General features: G+C 53.6%; 1 protein-coding gene across 1 annotated transcript in view; it reads left to right on the forward strand.

Annotated features, from left to right (window-relative positions):
- TCERG1L (transcription elongation regulator 1-like) overlaps positions 1-13,161 on the forward strand; it is a 205,641-nt gene that overhangs the window by 172,630 nt on the left and 19,850 nt on the right. Inside the window, exon 13 of the mRNA XM_010859562.1 lies at positions 9,874-10,009. Within this exon, the coding sequence (XP_010857864.1) occupies positions 9,874-10,009 (136 nt within the window). The remainder of the gene's footprint in view (positions 1-9,873; positions 10,010-13,161) is intronic.

Consider the following 13,161-nt stretch of genomic DNA (forward strand, 5'->3'; position numbering starts at 1 on the left):
TTCAAGTCTGTGGTGCCTCCTGCTGGAACGTGCGCTCAGCTTCACGAGGCAGGTAGAGGAGGTGGCCTTTGCTGCTGCAAAGGGAAGGAGGGCGGGTGTCTGGCTGGAGCACAGTGGGAGACGTACTCTCAGCGCCGGGAGGGGCTGGAGAGACCGGGAGCGCAGGGGAAAGGCAGCCCGCACAGCCAACAGGCCCGGCCGCCACGATTCCTACTGCAGCAAACATCCTCAGATGATGGGCGGGGCCAGTCCGTGGCTCTCAGTCCATCCAGCCGTTAGACACTCGCGGGGAAAGGCCCAGCACAGAGCAAATGGCCCCAAACGCCCAATGAGGAAGTTTGTTTGCCCATTTTTAACCTTTTACTATGGAAAAGTTCTATGTGACAATGGAACAGGCTATTTAACCCTCCCAGATACACGTTTCCCAGTTTCAACAACTATCTCAAGGCCAGTATTGATCACCTTTAGTTCTCATTACCCCTCAACTCGGAATAGTTTGAAGCAAACCCCAGCTATTGTAAATATATCAGGACACATGGCGAAACTATAAAGACATTTTAACAGCAATCATAGTCACACCTAAAAAATAAACGACACATATTACCAAACAGCTTACTGTTATCAAAGAGCTTCTCAGACATTGCTCAGATTTCCTTGACTGTTTTATTTTAAAACTTTATTTCTCAAGTCAAGTCAAGATTGTATGTACACAGCTCTCCGTGACTCTCTCCTAAATTTATTTTAATCTGTAGGTTTGTTCCCTTTTGCTCCAGTTTTTTTTTTTTTTCATTTGTTTTTAAAGACATCAGAATTTCTTCTTAACTGTGGAATCTCCCACAGTCTGGACCTTGGCTTGTGGATATCACTGGATCTCCAAGGTGTGCTGTAACTGGTTCTTCTGACCTGGTAGGTTCTGCAACTCTCTAGCAGATCTGGAGGCTGTATGAGTTTGAGTTTGATAAGTATTTGGGCAAGAATCCTTCACGGTTGTATTGAGTTCCTTCTGTCAAGAGGCATCTGATGTCTGATCCTCTGTCTTCTGTGATGTGAGCAGGTGACTTGCCCTCATCCTTTCTTTCTAAAAGGACTTTTTCATGCTAATGTTTCAATTATATTATCTCATTTGCATTTAGTACCTTGACAACTTTTATAAAGCAAAACATACCTTCATAAACCATTTGGTTCCCTGGGGGTGTACTTCAAACAGAATACCCAAAGTAAATTATTGATTCCTTCCCTTTAATTTTTGGAGAACAAAATGGCAGCCCACTGCAGTATTCTTGCCTGGAGAATTCCATGGACAGAAGACCCTGACGGGCTACAGTCCATGGGGTCACAAAGAGTCAGACACGACTGAGCGACTTTCACTCATCACTCACTCCCTGTAATACTGATTCTCAAAATACTGTGTCGTTTCTCTAGCACTATTCTCCAGCAATGACAGATTCATTATCAATTCCTAGATCTACACATAGTTGGTACGTTTCAATCCGTCTTCGTTTTTAATTTTAGCCTTTAAGAGACAGAGTGTGTCTCTGTCTTGGTGATTCTTGGGTAGTTATCAGGTAGGATGTGCACTTTTTCAAAATGTAGGCGTGCATCTTTTCTATGTAAAGATATTTTCCTTGAACTATTTTTTAATGTTTGTTCTATTTCATTGCTTTGAGTTTCCATATTGGTGACGCCAAGTACACTGCTTGGCCCCCAAAGTGTTTCGTCCCCTTTTATTTCCAATTTCTTGGATCTCTGGGATGTCTTTCCTATCTTTCTTTGGTCCAATGTCCCGTTTCCCACTGAATTTGTCTGTTCTGATACGTGCTGCTATTTCATAGCATCCACCATCTTCTTTGAAAACTTTAGCTCCTGTTCAAAGAATCAGGTAAAGTTTCATCGGAGCGTGGGGCTGTCTTCCCGCTTCTGCCTGTGTGCTTGTCTAGGCTGTGTTCTCCTCCTGTTCTCTCGCTGACCTGATGTGCGGCCAGACGGTGACCATCGCTGCAGCTCCAGGTGGACTGGAGTGACCTGATGTGGGGCCAGACGGTGACCATCGCTGCAGCCCCAGGTGCACTGGAGTGACCTGATGTGGGGCCAGACGGTGACCGTTGCTGCAGCCCCAGATGGACTGGAGTGACCTGATGTGGGGCCAGACGGTGACCGTCGCTGCAGCCCCAGGTGGACTGGAGTGACCTGATGGAGTGGCTGCAGGAGGACGGAGACCCAGGACGGCCTTGCTGGCTCCGGGCCCTGGCGCCTCCTCTCGTGCCACCGCGCGGTGTGACTGTGCCCTCTGCTTCCTCACGTTCCCCGGACCGCCTCTCCCCTTTCCTTGGTATCTTATCTAAGGAGTGTTAAGATTATGCTCGCGTCTGTTTCTCTGAGTTCATCCCTGTTTTTATCCTGCAAGGGGCACCCTGCTCACTGACCCCCGTGGGTCACCTTGGCCCCTTCGCAGTCAGTAGCCCAGAGGTGCCTCCAGCTTCAGTGTCCCCGCTCTCAGAGGCCACAGCCAGTGGCTGCTCCTCCATCCAGGGCATCACAGGCTCCTGGGGTCAGGGCCCTGGGATGGGCCTCTGGCTCCTCTCAGCTTCTCTGGGCGGCTGCAAACGCCCTGAGGGTCCTTGGTGCCCTGCTCACAGTGTAAGTTCTGGGGACCCCTCACCCTGTAATTTGTGAGGACACTGCAGGCTTCTTGTTCTAACAGCTCTGCCTACTTCTGTGTGAGGACTCGGATAGGTTAAAAAAGAATCTTTCGCTGCATTTCATGTCAGGAGGTCTGTTTAGTCTTGAGCCTCAGGACAGGCAGCCCTAAGCATCGTGTGTTATATGACAGATGCGATCAGGTCGTCACGTGTCCTCCAGGGCCCCCGAAGGTGACTCTGGCTGCAGCCAGCGGGGGCGGGAGGGTGGTCTGGGTTTCGCTGTTGTTGGGACAGAAGTGATGCAGCAGCCTCTGTGAGATGCACCCCAAACCCTCAGGCTGAGGGCCCCCCGGCCGCTTCTCAGGGCTGAGAGCGTGGTGACCTCACGGATGCGGCTAGAAACGGCCTACCAAAGGCACAGTGGGGCGGACGCTGGTGGGCCTGGCAGTGTCTCCTGTCACCTGTTGGGGGACATTGCTGGTGCGCTGAGGCTGCCAGTGCGAGTCCCCAGACGAGGGAGGCGGCCGCACAGGGTCCGGGACCCGCCTGAGGACCTTTAATCTCCAGGGAGTCCTCTCAGCTTTAGCTGACGAGCCCTTAAGACGACCATGTAGCACCCGCAGAGTCGGGCTGGGGGCAGATGTGGGGTCGGGCCTTCTCCAGCAGCACGGTCGCCTGTCTCTGGACCTGGGGAGCCTGCTCTTGGTGCTCACAGGGGCTCCTCCACACCCCAGAGGGGCCACCTTCTGGCACGGAGACACGCCTTCCCAGGCGGCCTCCCCAGGAAGGAACGCTGGCCTCTGAGACCAAGCATGCGTGCAGCTGGCACCCCTCCATCCCTCCCAAGGCCCATGCTGACCGGGCTTCAAGGAGGTGGGGGTCATGGGGGGGTCTGCTCACTTCCTCATCCCCTCCCTCCACCCGCGTGACTCCTGGTTCACAGCACTCTGAGCATGTGGACAGAAAGGCTGGGTGAGTGTGGTCACCCCCGTGGAAGGGCTGCTTGGCCTCCAGAGAGCAGAGAGGAGCTCCGTAACCCCCAGAGCCCCTCCCGGGCAGGTGTCACAGCATCGAGGGTTGGGGGTGGGGCCAGGGCAGGACGAGCAGGGCTGAGGGGAGCAGGGCAGGGGCGGGCATGAGGGGGTTAGCCAGGCAGTCAGTGGTCAGCAGTCAGACAGAGCAGAGGGCAGTGAACTCTGGCTGGAGGAGTACCTGAGGTCTGAAACAGCCCAGGCCACAGCCTGGAGGCCTCAGCCTTCTCCTCCAGGGGGTTCTGTGTCCCTGCCCATGTCAGGGCCTCGTCTCTGCCCATCCTGGAACCTCGTCCCTGCCCATCTTAGAGCCCCATCCCTGCCATCTTAGAGCCCCATCTCTGCCCATCTTAGAGCCCCATCTCTGCCCATGTCATGGCCCCATCTCTCCCATGTCAGAGCCCTGTCCCTGCACACTGTGGAGCAGGGCTGCTCTATTGGGCTGGGGACAGCACTTCCTGCTCAGCTCCCATGGCTCCCTGATTGGGGTGAGAGCCCGGATGTACCCTGGGCCATGACTACATCCTGGGGGGGCATCCTCCTCAATGCCAGCGTTGGCTTTGAGTCTGGACCTCCACGTAGGTGGGCAGTGCCAGCTGAGCTGATGCCCTGCACCCCAGCCCAGCCGGGGGCCTGGAGACCACCTGACTGATGGCCCAGTCTTCTGACAGCAGCCAAAGGCACCCTCCTACGCTACAACAGTGAGGCTAAAAACTAGAGAACACAGATCTTTCCAAGTTGGCCTCATCCGAAGACCATTTGTTACAAGCCACATGACAGAGTGTCTGAGGCCCCACAAGGCAGAGATTCACAGAAACTTTGATTCCTGCAGAATTTTATATCATGTCTCACACCGGAGTTACAGCCTGGCAGCATTTTGATGATAAATTCCTAGCCCTCTTTGCCAGAGGAAAGAACAGATTCTCCCATCGATTAAATTAAATAAAAGATGAGATGTCATCCGGCTGAACAGAAGGCTGGAACCCAGCCTGGGGAAGGGTTGGTGGGGATCATCAGAAGCGCCAGAGACAATGAAGGAGAAGTATCACCACGACTGTCATCACCGTGATTGTCACTGTCGTGTCACCGCCATCCTCACCATCACCACCACCATCAACACCAACATAACTACCATCACCATCACATCACCATCAACGTCACCATCATCAACATCAGCACCATCATCACCATCACCACCACCGTCACCACCATCTTCGTCACCATCACCACCACCACCACCACCATCAACACCATCATAACCACCACCACCAGCATCACCATCATCATGAAGACCATCACCATCGGCATCAACACCATCATCACCATCACAACATCACACCATCACCATCACATCACCATCAACGTCACCATCACAACATCACCACCGTCATCACCACCATCTTCGTCACCATCATCACCATCACCACCATCAGCTTCATCACCGTCACCATCACTGTTTTCAGGCCTGTCATTGTGCTGAGGAACTTACATGCCTCATCTAAGTTCTCCCAGCTGTAAAATGAGCCTCAAAGGGTTGTGAGAAGGACTAAATGAGGTGCAAGTAAAGTGGGAGGAGAGGGTTTGACCGTGTTTTCAGCAAGTATCAGACATCCTCTGATGGGGCCGCAGGGTCTCTGGGCCGCCCTGTGCTCCTTATCTCTGTCCTTCGCCTCAGGCGGCATCTGGCATCTGGTGCCCCACCTGGAATAATGAATAATCATAAAAAGCACGCCAAGGAAATAGGCATTCAAGAGTTGTTTTATGTCCAGGAATCATTTAGGAAGATGCAAGCCTATGGATCTCAGCTCCTCGGGATCTTGAGGATAAATAACCACATGTCCAAGTTCCATGCCCTGGCAGGGAACTCATGTCAGCTGCCAGGGACCTGGACCCCACCCTGGTGGACCCGCTGGCCGGGCACGAGGAGGGGCAGAGGAGCGAGTCAGGGTTTTGGGCAGCAGGAGCCGCAGGACACGCCACCCTTAACCCTTTGGGTCTCGGAGCAACAAGCCCCAGATGATGGCTGTGGCAGGAGTAGACACAGTTCCTGCCAGCCAGGGCTTTCCAGACCTCTTGGTGGGCACGGTGGCCATCCTGCCCCTGCTCATCAGCAGCAGGAAAGGGAGGTTGTCACCTGCAGGGAGAGGCTGGTGGGACCCGCCAGAAGCATCTGCTTTTGGCACTTCCTGCTGTTCATTTTTATGAACAAATTGGACAGAGGTGCAGGAGGCCGGCTTATCACATCTATGGGGACTGCAAAATTGGGAGACAGAGCTAATAAACTGATGGCAGAATCAAGATGTTTAAATATTTCAACAGGACTGAAAAACAGGCTCACGTTAGCATCACAGATGGAGGCGTGTCGGGATCTTCCTGTTCAAACTGTTTTTCCAAAGACGTGGTCCAGCGTGTTCCCCTCACCTGCCCCATGTGGCAGGCGTGCATGCTGAGTCGGTGGGAGGGGCCTTAGATCTGGAGAAGCGCACCCTCCACTGTCGGCTGCTGCGAAGATCGCCGCCTTCTGAGTCAACCTCTCCCGCCCTCTCTCCGCCCCTCCTCCCTTTTTTTCTTCCTTCTCTCTCTCCTCACCTCCCCTCATAGACTGGACAGTGAAAACAAAATCAAAAACAAAAAACACTTTCCTTTGAACTGTAACAGGCAGCTGGTCTGTGGCCATAATTTCTTCGCCAAGGTGACCATTCCAACCCCAGAATGGCCATGCTGAACCATGCAGGAGGCAGAAAAGGCGAGTCTGTGGGTCCAAGAACTGGCCTCCGGGCAGGGACAGAAGTACCAAGGCCAGTGGCCCGAGTACCTCCACACCAGATAAACACAGGAAAGTCCGTCGTCTGCCAAAGAACTGCTGCCTCTGGAATCCTGCTGTACTGCGTCTGGTCTTGAGCATCCACCGGAAGCCTGTGCTGTCCTGGGCTCACGGGCAGGGTCAGAAAGCCCTGACACACGTCTCATGAGCGGTTCAGCTGCTGGAGCTCAGAGGCGGTTCTGGGGGAGGGGCAGAATGGGAGCAGGAAGGGGCAGAGCTCAGGGCGGGGCTTGGCCCCCTGTCTCCCAAGGGGGTGCAGGAGGCAGGGGACATGCCCCTCCCCTCGCAGCGAGGAGACCCCGGCCCTGCAGTGGTCCCCACCCGCACAGCCACCCCAGGGCCCGGGTACCCAGCCGGGCCCCTGGGGGCAACGCCTCTCACCCTCCGTATGATGTTGACTTTACTCTATTTTTCAGTATTAGGATTCACTTTTAGTACCAAGCTTTTCAGACTTAGGATGTAAAAAATATTTTTAGCCAAGTTTGCTTTGCTTTTGATTGACTCTAATTGAACCGATTGCTTTGCGGTCTGGAAGGCGTCCAGTGGTTCTGAACAAAATATTTCGTGGAAAAAGCTGTAATCCGCAATCATCACATGTTCCTATTAGTCTTGTTTTGAGTTAAAACAATGAGAGACTTGTTTCCACACTTCTATTTTTAACTAATGAAAATTTATTACAAAGAAATCCTAATTATACCCTTTGGAGTGTGATACAATGGCAAATCCACTGGCAATTTTCTTTTTTCAAAATTCCACATAATGGCATAAGAAGCGAAGAATGTAAGTTCTGAAATTGTTGGTTTATAAATAAGATTCCCTAATGGGCTGAGCAAGCAGGTTGTTTTTCTTTGCACATTCTGTGTGAGGTTGGATTAATCCACATTATAACCCTGATGCGTGGCAACCCTTGTCAGATGTAGCACATGCTACATATATTCCACGCCCCTAGCAAGTCCCAAACTGCTAACCTGCGTGTCTTCACGGCACCCTGGTCAGAACTGGAGAAGCTGCAGCCTTGGTGGGTGTCAGGAGGTGAGACTGCCCTGGCTGGGTAGTTAAATGACTGTATGACTTAATGGAGCTTCCCAGGTGGCACCAGTGGGAAAGAACCCACCTGCCAATGCAGGCGACGTAAGAGACTCGAGTTTGATTCCTGGGTTGGGAAGATCCCCTGAAGGAGGGCATGGTCACCCACTTCAGTATTCTTGCCTGGAGAACCCCACAGACAGAGGAGCCTGCTGGGCTATGGTCCATAGGGTCACAAAGAGTTGGGCATGACTGAAGCGACTTAGCACCTGTGACCTGGATGGTTGTCTCCTCCTCCCAAATGCGGGGACAGAGACATGCCCAGAGCCTCCTGTGCATTGCCGTGGCCTCTGTTCCTACGTGCTGGGAGCATCTTCCGAGTGGTGACAACCACAAATGTCTGCAGACGCTGCCACAGGCCCCCCTGGCAGCAGACCACCTGGGGAGCCCTGATCGTGACCTACATCAGGAAACCCGGACGTGCATGGTGTGCGTGCCTCTCTCCCCGCAATTCCTGGGGTGCAGCGGGCTTTTGAAATGCACGTGCCCCACTGTTCTGGACCTGTGAGCACCCAGGATGCGAGGAAGTCATGGTGCTTCCCAGCTCACTTCTCTTTAGGACTTCCGGGAAAGGTGGCCTCTGATCAGAGTTGCACTGGCCTGTTGACATCACTGCCTGCAATTCTGGTCCTGGAGGGTGGGGGAGTTATTGTTCAGTCACTAGGTCGTCCAACTCTGTGTGACCCTGTGGACTGCAGCACACCAGGCTTCCCTGTTCTTCACCATCTCCTGGAGCTTGTTCAAACTCATATCCATCGAGTCGGTGATGCCATCTAACCATCTCATCCTCTGTCGTCCCCTTCTCCTCCTGCCTTCAATCTTTCCCAGCGTCAGGGTCTTTTCCAAGGACTCAGTTCTTTGCATGAGGTGGCCAAAGTATTGGAGTTTCAGATTCAGCATCAGTCCTTCCAGTGAACACTCAGGACTGATGTCCTTTAGGATGGACTGGTTGGAACTCCTTGCAGTCCAAGAGACTCTCAAGAGTCTTCTCCAACACCACAGTTCAAAAGCATCAATTCTTTGGCGCTCAGCCTTTTTTATGGTCCACCTCTCACACCCATACATGACTACTAGAAAAAGCATATCTTTGACTATGCAGACCTTTGTCAATAATGTGATGTCTCTGCTCTTTAATATGTTTTCTAGGTTGTCATAGATTATCTTGCAAGGAGCGTCTTTTAATTTTGTGGCTGTACCCACAGAGGGGTCTGGCTGTCAGAGCCGGGATGCCTTTTGGGCAGCAGGGGTCCAGTCGGCACCATAGGAGATGGGAAGAGGTTGGTTGAGGATGAGGTGCTGGGCGGACCACTCCCAGGCAGGGCCGTGTCAGGGAGCAGGAGGGAAGGAGGTGGGAGTAACAGTGTGTGTTTGGTCAGATGCTTTCTTCCAGCAGCGAGCATCAAGGTGTGGTAGAGGGAGGTTTCCAGGTGCTTCCAGTACGAGGAGTAGAACCACGAGGAGCCCCGTCAGATGGGCAGTTAGACAAATGATGCGCGCTGCCGGGCCGCTGATGCACAAGAGGGCGCTCTCTCTCCTTCCTCTGGGCCGCCCTGCCTGGCCCCTGGCCGTGCCCACGCTGGGTCCTGCTTCCTCCCTGTGGCCACCCCTGGGCTCACGGTCACCTAGCTCTCCCTGTCCTTTGCAGAGTCCCCAGGGTGTGGTCCTGTCTCACTGCCGTCACTAAATCCTCCCTTTTGGGCTAAACCCCCAGACAGTGCTTTCTGCCCTCTGGGTGTAGACAGTGCTTTCTGCCCTCCGGGTGTAGACAGTGCTTTCTGCCCTCCGGGTGTAGACAGTGCTTTCTGCCCTCCGGGTGTAGACAGTGCTTTCTGCCCTCCGGGTGTAGGTAGAACAGTTTCCCCATGACTGTGTTCCATGCCTTTGCTCAAAGTCAAGTCATCTCTAAAAGCCAAAGTGGAACCAGGTTCAAGATGCAGTGACTGGTCCAAGTGACAGATTGGCTCCGTCCGCTCAGGTGGCAGTGGCCGCTGGCGGGGAAGCCTCGGGGCCGCTCGGCCTCCTTCCCAGGCCGTTCTGAGCGCTCTCAACCCTCAGGCCCCACCGAGGTCTCCCTCCGGCCGTGCTGTCCTGTCGGGGCTTTGGTCTCCACTTTCTGCCCCAAACGCAGCAAAGCAGTTTGTATCCCAAGAGCCAAGTCTCATCTGAGCTGTGCTTTGCAAAGTGTTCAAAGACTCTGCTCCTTCCAGGGGCCCGGAGGGCTTTGAAAGGTCACAGTGAGAATCAGGTGGGTCTCCAAAGTCTCAGTTGACTCTCTGTATCTTGTGCCCCGAAGGACGGAAGGCCACGTGAGTCCCAGTGCCGAGGAGGCGGAGAGACAGGACGTGGGCGCCAAGACACCCCTGCCCCAGATCCTTCTGCCGCTGGAGGAGCGAGCGACCCACTTCCGAGACATGCTTCTGGAGAGAGGGGTAAGGGGGCCCCTCCGTGGCTGCCTCGGCGGGGCTGGGGGGCGAACTGGCCATCGCCCCCCTAGGACCACGCCCCCTTCCTCACTGAGCTGTAGATAGGTTGCGTGCAGGACATTCAGGGGCCAAAAGACACGCAAAGGGACCAGTCCTAGGAGGGGGCGAGGCTTTGGGGGGTGCGATGCGTCACAGGGCGGTTCTTGCCACCTGTCCACGGATGCAGCTGAGAGGTGAGCAGATGCGGGTCTCCCGGAGGGGACGCAGGGTGCAGCGCTGGTTGGTGTCAATGGCCTTCCTGCAGGAGCCCGGCCAGCTTCTGACGTCCAGCCCTCCACGAGACACACCCTTGCGGTGACCTCACTCAGGGAGGGGCTCGCACCCCTCTGGGTCAGCCCAGTGGGTTTCGTGCAGGTGGGATGTCTTCATGGTTGTTGACTTCTGAATCACCTTTGAATTGAAGGGGGACATGCATTTTATAATTGAATCTCCTTCCAATGACTTTTATTTCCTGGTTTGGCTTTTGGGTATAAAATGAGCCTGATACAGTAGTTCAGCCCAGTTGGGTTTCTTCGTAGGATGAGCCCGAACGCAGAAGGCAGTGATGGGAGCTGGTGTGTAATGATAATTATTATGAACACTGTAAGTGGCCTTGGCAATGCAAAAGCAAATTCCCTCTGCAGGCAGCACCCAGGGCAGGCTGCCTCCTGGGAGGCCCCTCCCAGAGCAGGTGCAGCCGAGAACCGAGGGGAGGGTGGTCTGTAGAGACCCTGACTCCCCTGGGGAGAGTCTGAGCAGGGCTGGCACCTGGGCAGGCGGGGCCCACAGGCTCCCCGGAGCTGAGCCGGTGTGAGCTCTTGAAGAACTAGGAGAAGGAGATTATCTCAGCCGCCCTCCGAGGGGCCCCTCGTCTCCTCTGCACCATGAATTTTAATGTGTGCATCGCTTTATCTGTCTGGAGACACACTCAAAAGTAAAATACAGCCCTTGGCGCGAGGACCTGGAGGAGAAGCAGGCTTGTGATCTGAGTGGCAATGCCGTGTGTTTAGTGTGAAGTCATGAGGGCGCCTAGGGGCACAGGAACTCACACGCACAGGACCCGTTCCCGATGTGGGCGGAGGGCAGCCTCTTAAAAAACATGATTTTAAGAGTTATACCTACCAGGTTAAAATGATGTTTTTTTTAATTTAATTTTTTTATTTTTTATTTTTTAAACTTTACATAATTGTATTAGTTTTGCCAAATATAGAATCCCTTCCCATGCAACTTTCTTCTTTCTTTCAAGATGTAGAGGTGATTTCATCACAAAATCCTGTAGGATGGGATGGCCTTGGAAGCAGCTGATGCTCTTGTGAGGGATGTATCTTTGTGTGTGTGTGTGTGTGCTGTGTGTAGAGGTGCGTGTGTGTGTGCTGTGAGTGTACACACGTGTGTGTGTATATCTCTCTGTGTGTGCTGTGAGTGTATACACGTGTCTATCTGTGTGTCGTGAGCATATGTGTATGTCTCTCTTGTGAGTTCTGTGAGTGTATATATGTGTGTGTATATGTGCTCTGAGTGTATACACGTGTGTGTCTGTGGGTGTTTGTGTGTGTGTGCTGTGAGTGTATACATGTGTGTGTCTGTGTGCCATGAGTGTGTGTGTCCCTCTGTGTGTTCTGTGAGTGTATATGTGTGTGTGTCTGTGTCTGTGTGTGCTGTGTGTACACGTGTGTGTCTGTGTGCCGTGAGTGTATATGCATGTCTCTCTGTGTGTTCTGTGAGTGTACATGCGTGTGTCTCTGTGTGTGTGTGCTGTGAGTGTACACATATGTGTGTCTGTGTGTATCTCTCTGTGTGTTCTGTGAGTGTATATATGTGTGCTATGAATATATACACGTGTGTGTGCTGTGAGTGTATACATGTGTCTATCTGTGTGTCGTGAGTGTATATGAATGTCTCGTGTGTTCTGTGAGTGTATATATGTGTGTGTATATGTGCTCTGAGTGTATACACGTGTGTGTCTGTGGGTGTTTTTGTGTGTGTACTGTGAGTGTATACATGTGTGTGTCTGTGTGCCATGAGTGTATATGTGCATCTCTCTGTGTGTTATGTGAGTGTATACTTGTGTGTGTGTGCTATGAGTGTATACACATGTGTGTCTGTGTGCCATGAGTGTATAGGTGTGTCTTTCTGTGTGTTCTGTGAGTGTACGTGCATGTGTCTCTCTGTGTGTGTCCTGTGTGTACACGTGTGTGTCTGTGTGCCATGAGTGTATAGGTGTGTCCCTCTGTGTGTTTTGTGAGTGTACATGCGTGTGTCTCTGTGTGTGTGTGCTGTGTGTACACGTGTGTGTCTGTGTGCCATGAGTGTATATGTGCATCTCCGTGTGTGTTCTGTGAGTGTATACGTGTGTGTGTGTGTGCTGTGAGTGTGTACACGTGTGTGTCTGTGTGCCGTGAGTGTATATGTGTGTCTCTCTGTTTGTTCTGTGAGTGTATACACATGTGTGTCTCTCTCTGTGTTCTGTGAGTGTGTATACGTGTGTCTGTGTGTGTGTGTGCTGTGAGTGTATACACGTGTGTGTCTGTGTGTGGTGTGTACTCCCTACCGGGCCCACCACAGACCCCACATGGCTGATGGGCAGGGCTCCCCCGAGCCCTTCTCTCACTCCCTGCTCGGCCCTCACTGCCCTATTCTCAGCCTCCCCACGTCAACAGCAAAGACGTGACCTCTCCCCCTGGCTAAAGAGAGGGGGCCAGGAACACAGGCCAGAGTGCCCAGCTCTGGCCGCCCCGGCCCGCTGCTCCTATGCTGGAGAAGTGGGTCCGCCATCAAGTCCCAGGTGCTCCAGGAGGATGGAGCTGGCTGGGTTTAGACGCCGTCACTGCCACCTGAAGAGGCTGCTTGCTGCGCAGCCATCGGGCCAGCCTCAGGGTCCTGGCGGCTCGTGCCCAGTGTCACCGCCGGCCTGGGCCCTGAGCTGTCTCACTCGCCCTGCCCTCCTTGCACCTTGGCATGAGGTCTCTTTCCCGGGAGGCCCTCCGAGCCCGGCCTCCCCACTCCCTGGCTGACACGTGTGCCTCACGGCCGCTCGGTGTGCCTTCCTCGTTGCCGAGTCGTGGTGCTGGGTCCTGGAGGCAGGGGATGCTCTGATGCCCCACTGGGCTCCTCGAGCC

This window comes from Bison bison, unplaced genomic scaffold, assembly GCF_000754665.1.
Source record: "Bison bison bison isolate TAMUID 2011002044 unplaced genomic scaffold, Bison_UMD1.0 scf7180017864456, whole genome shotgun sequence".
NCBI lineage: Eukaryota > Metazoa > Chordata > Mammalia > Artiodactyla > Bovidae > Bison > Bison bison.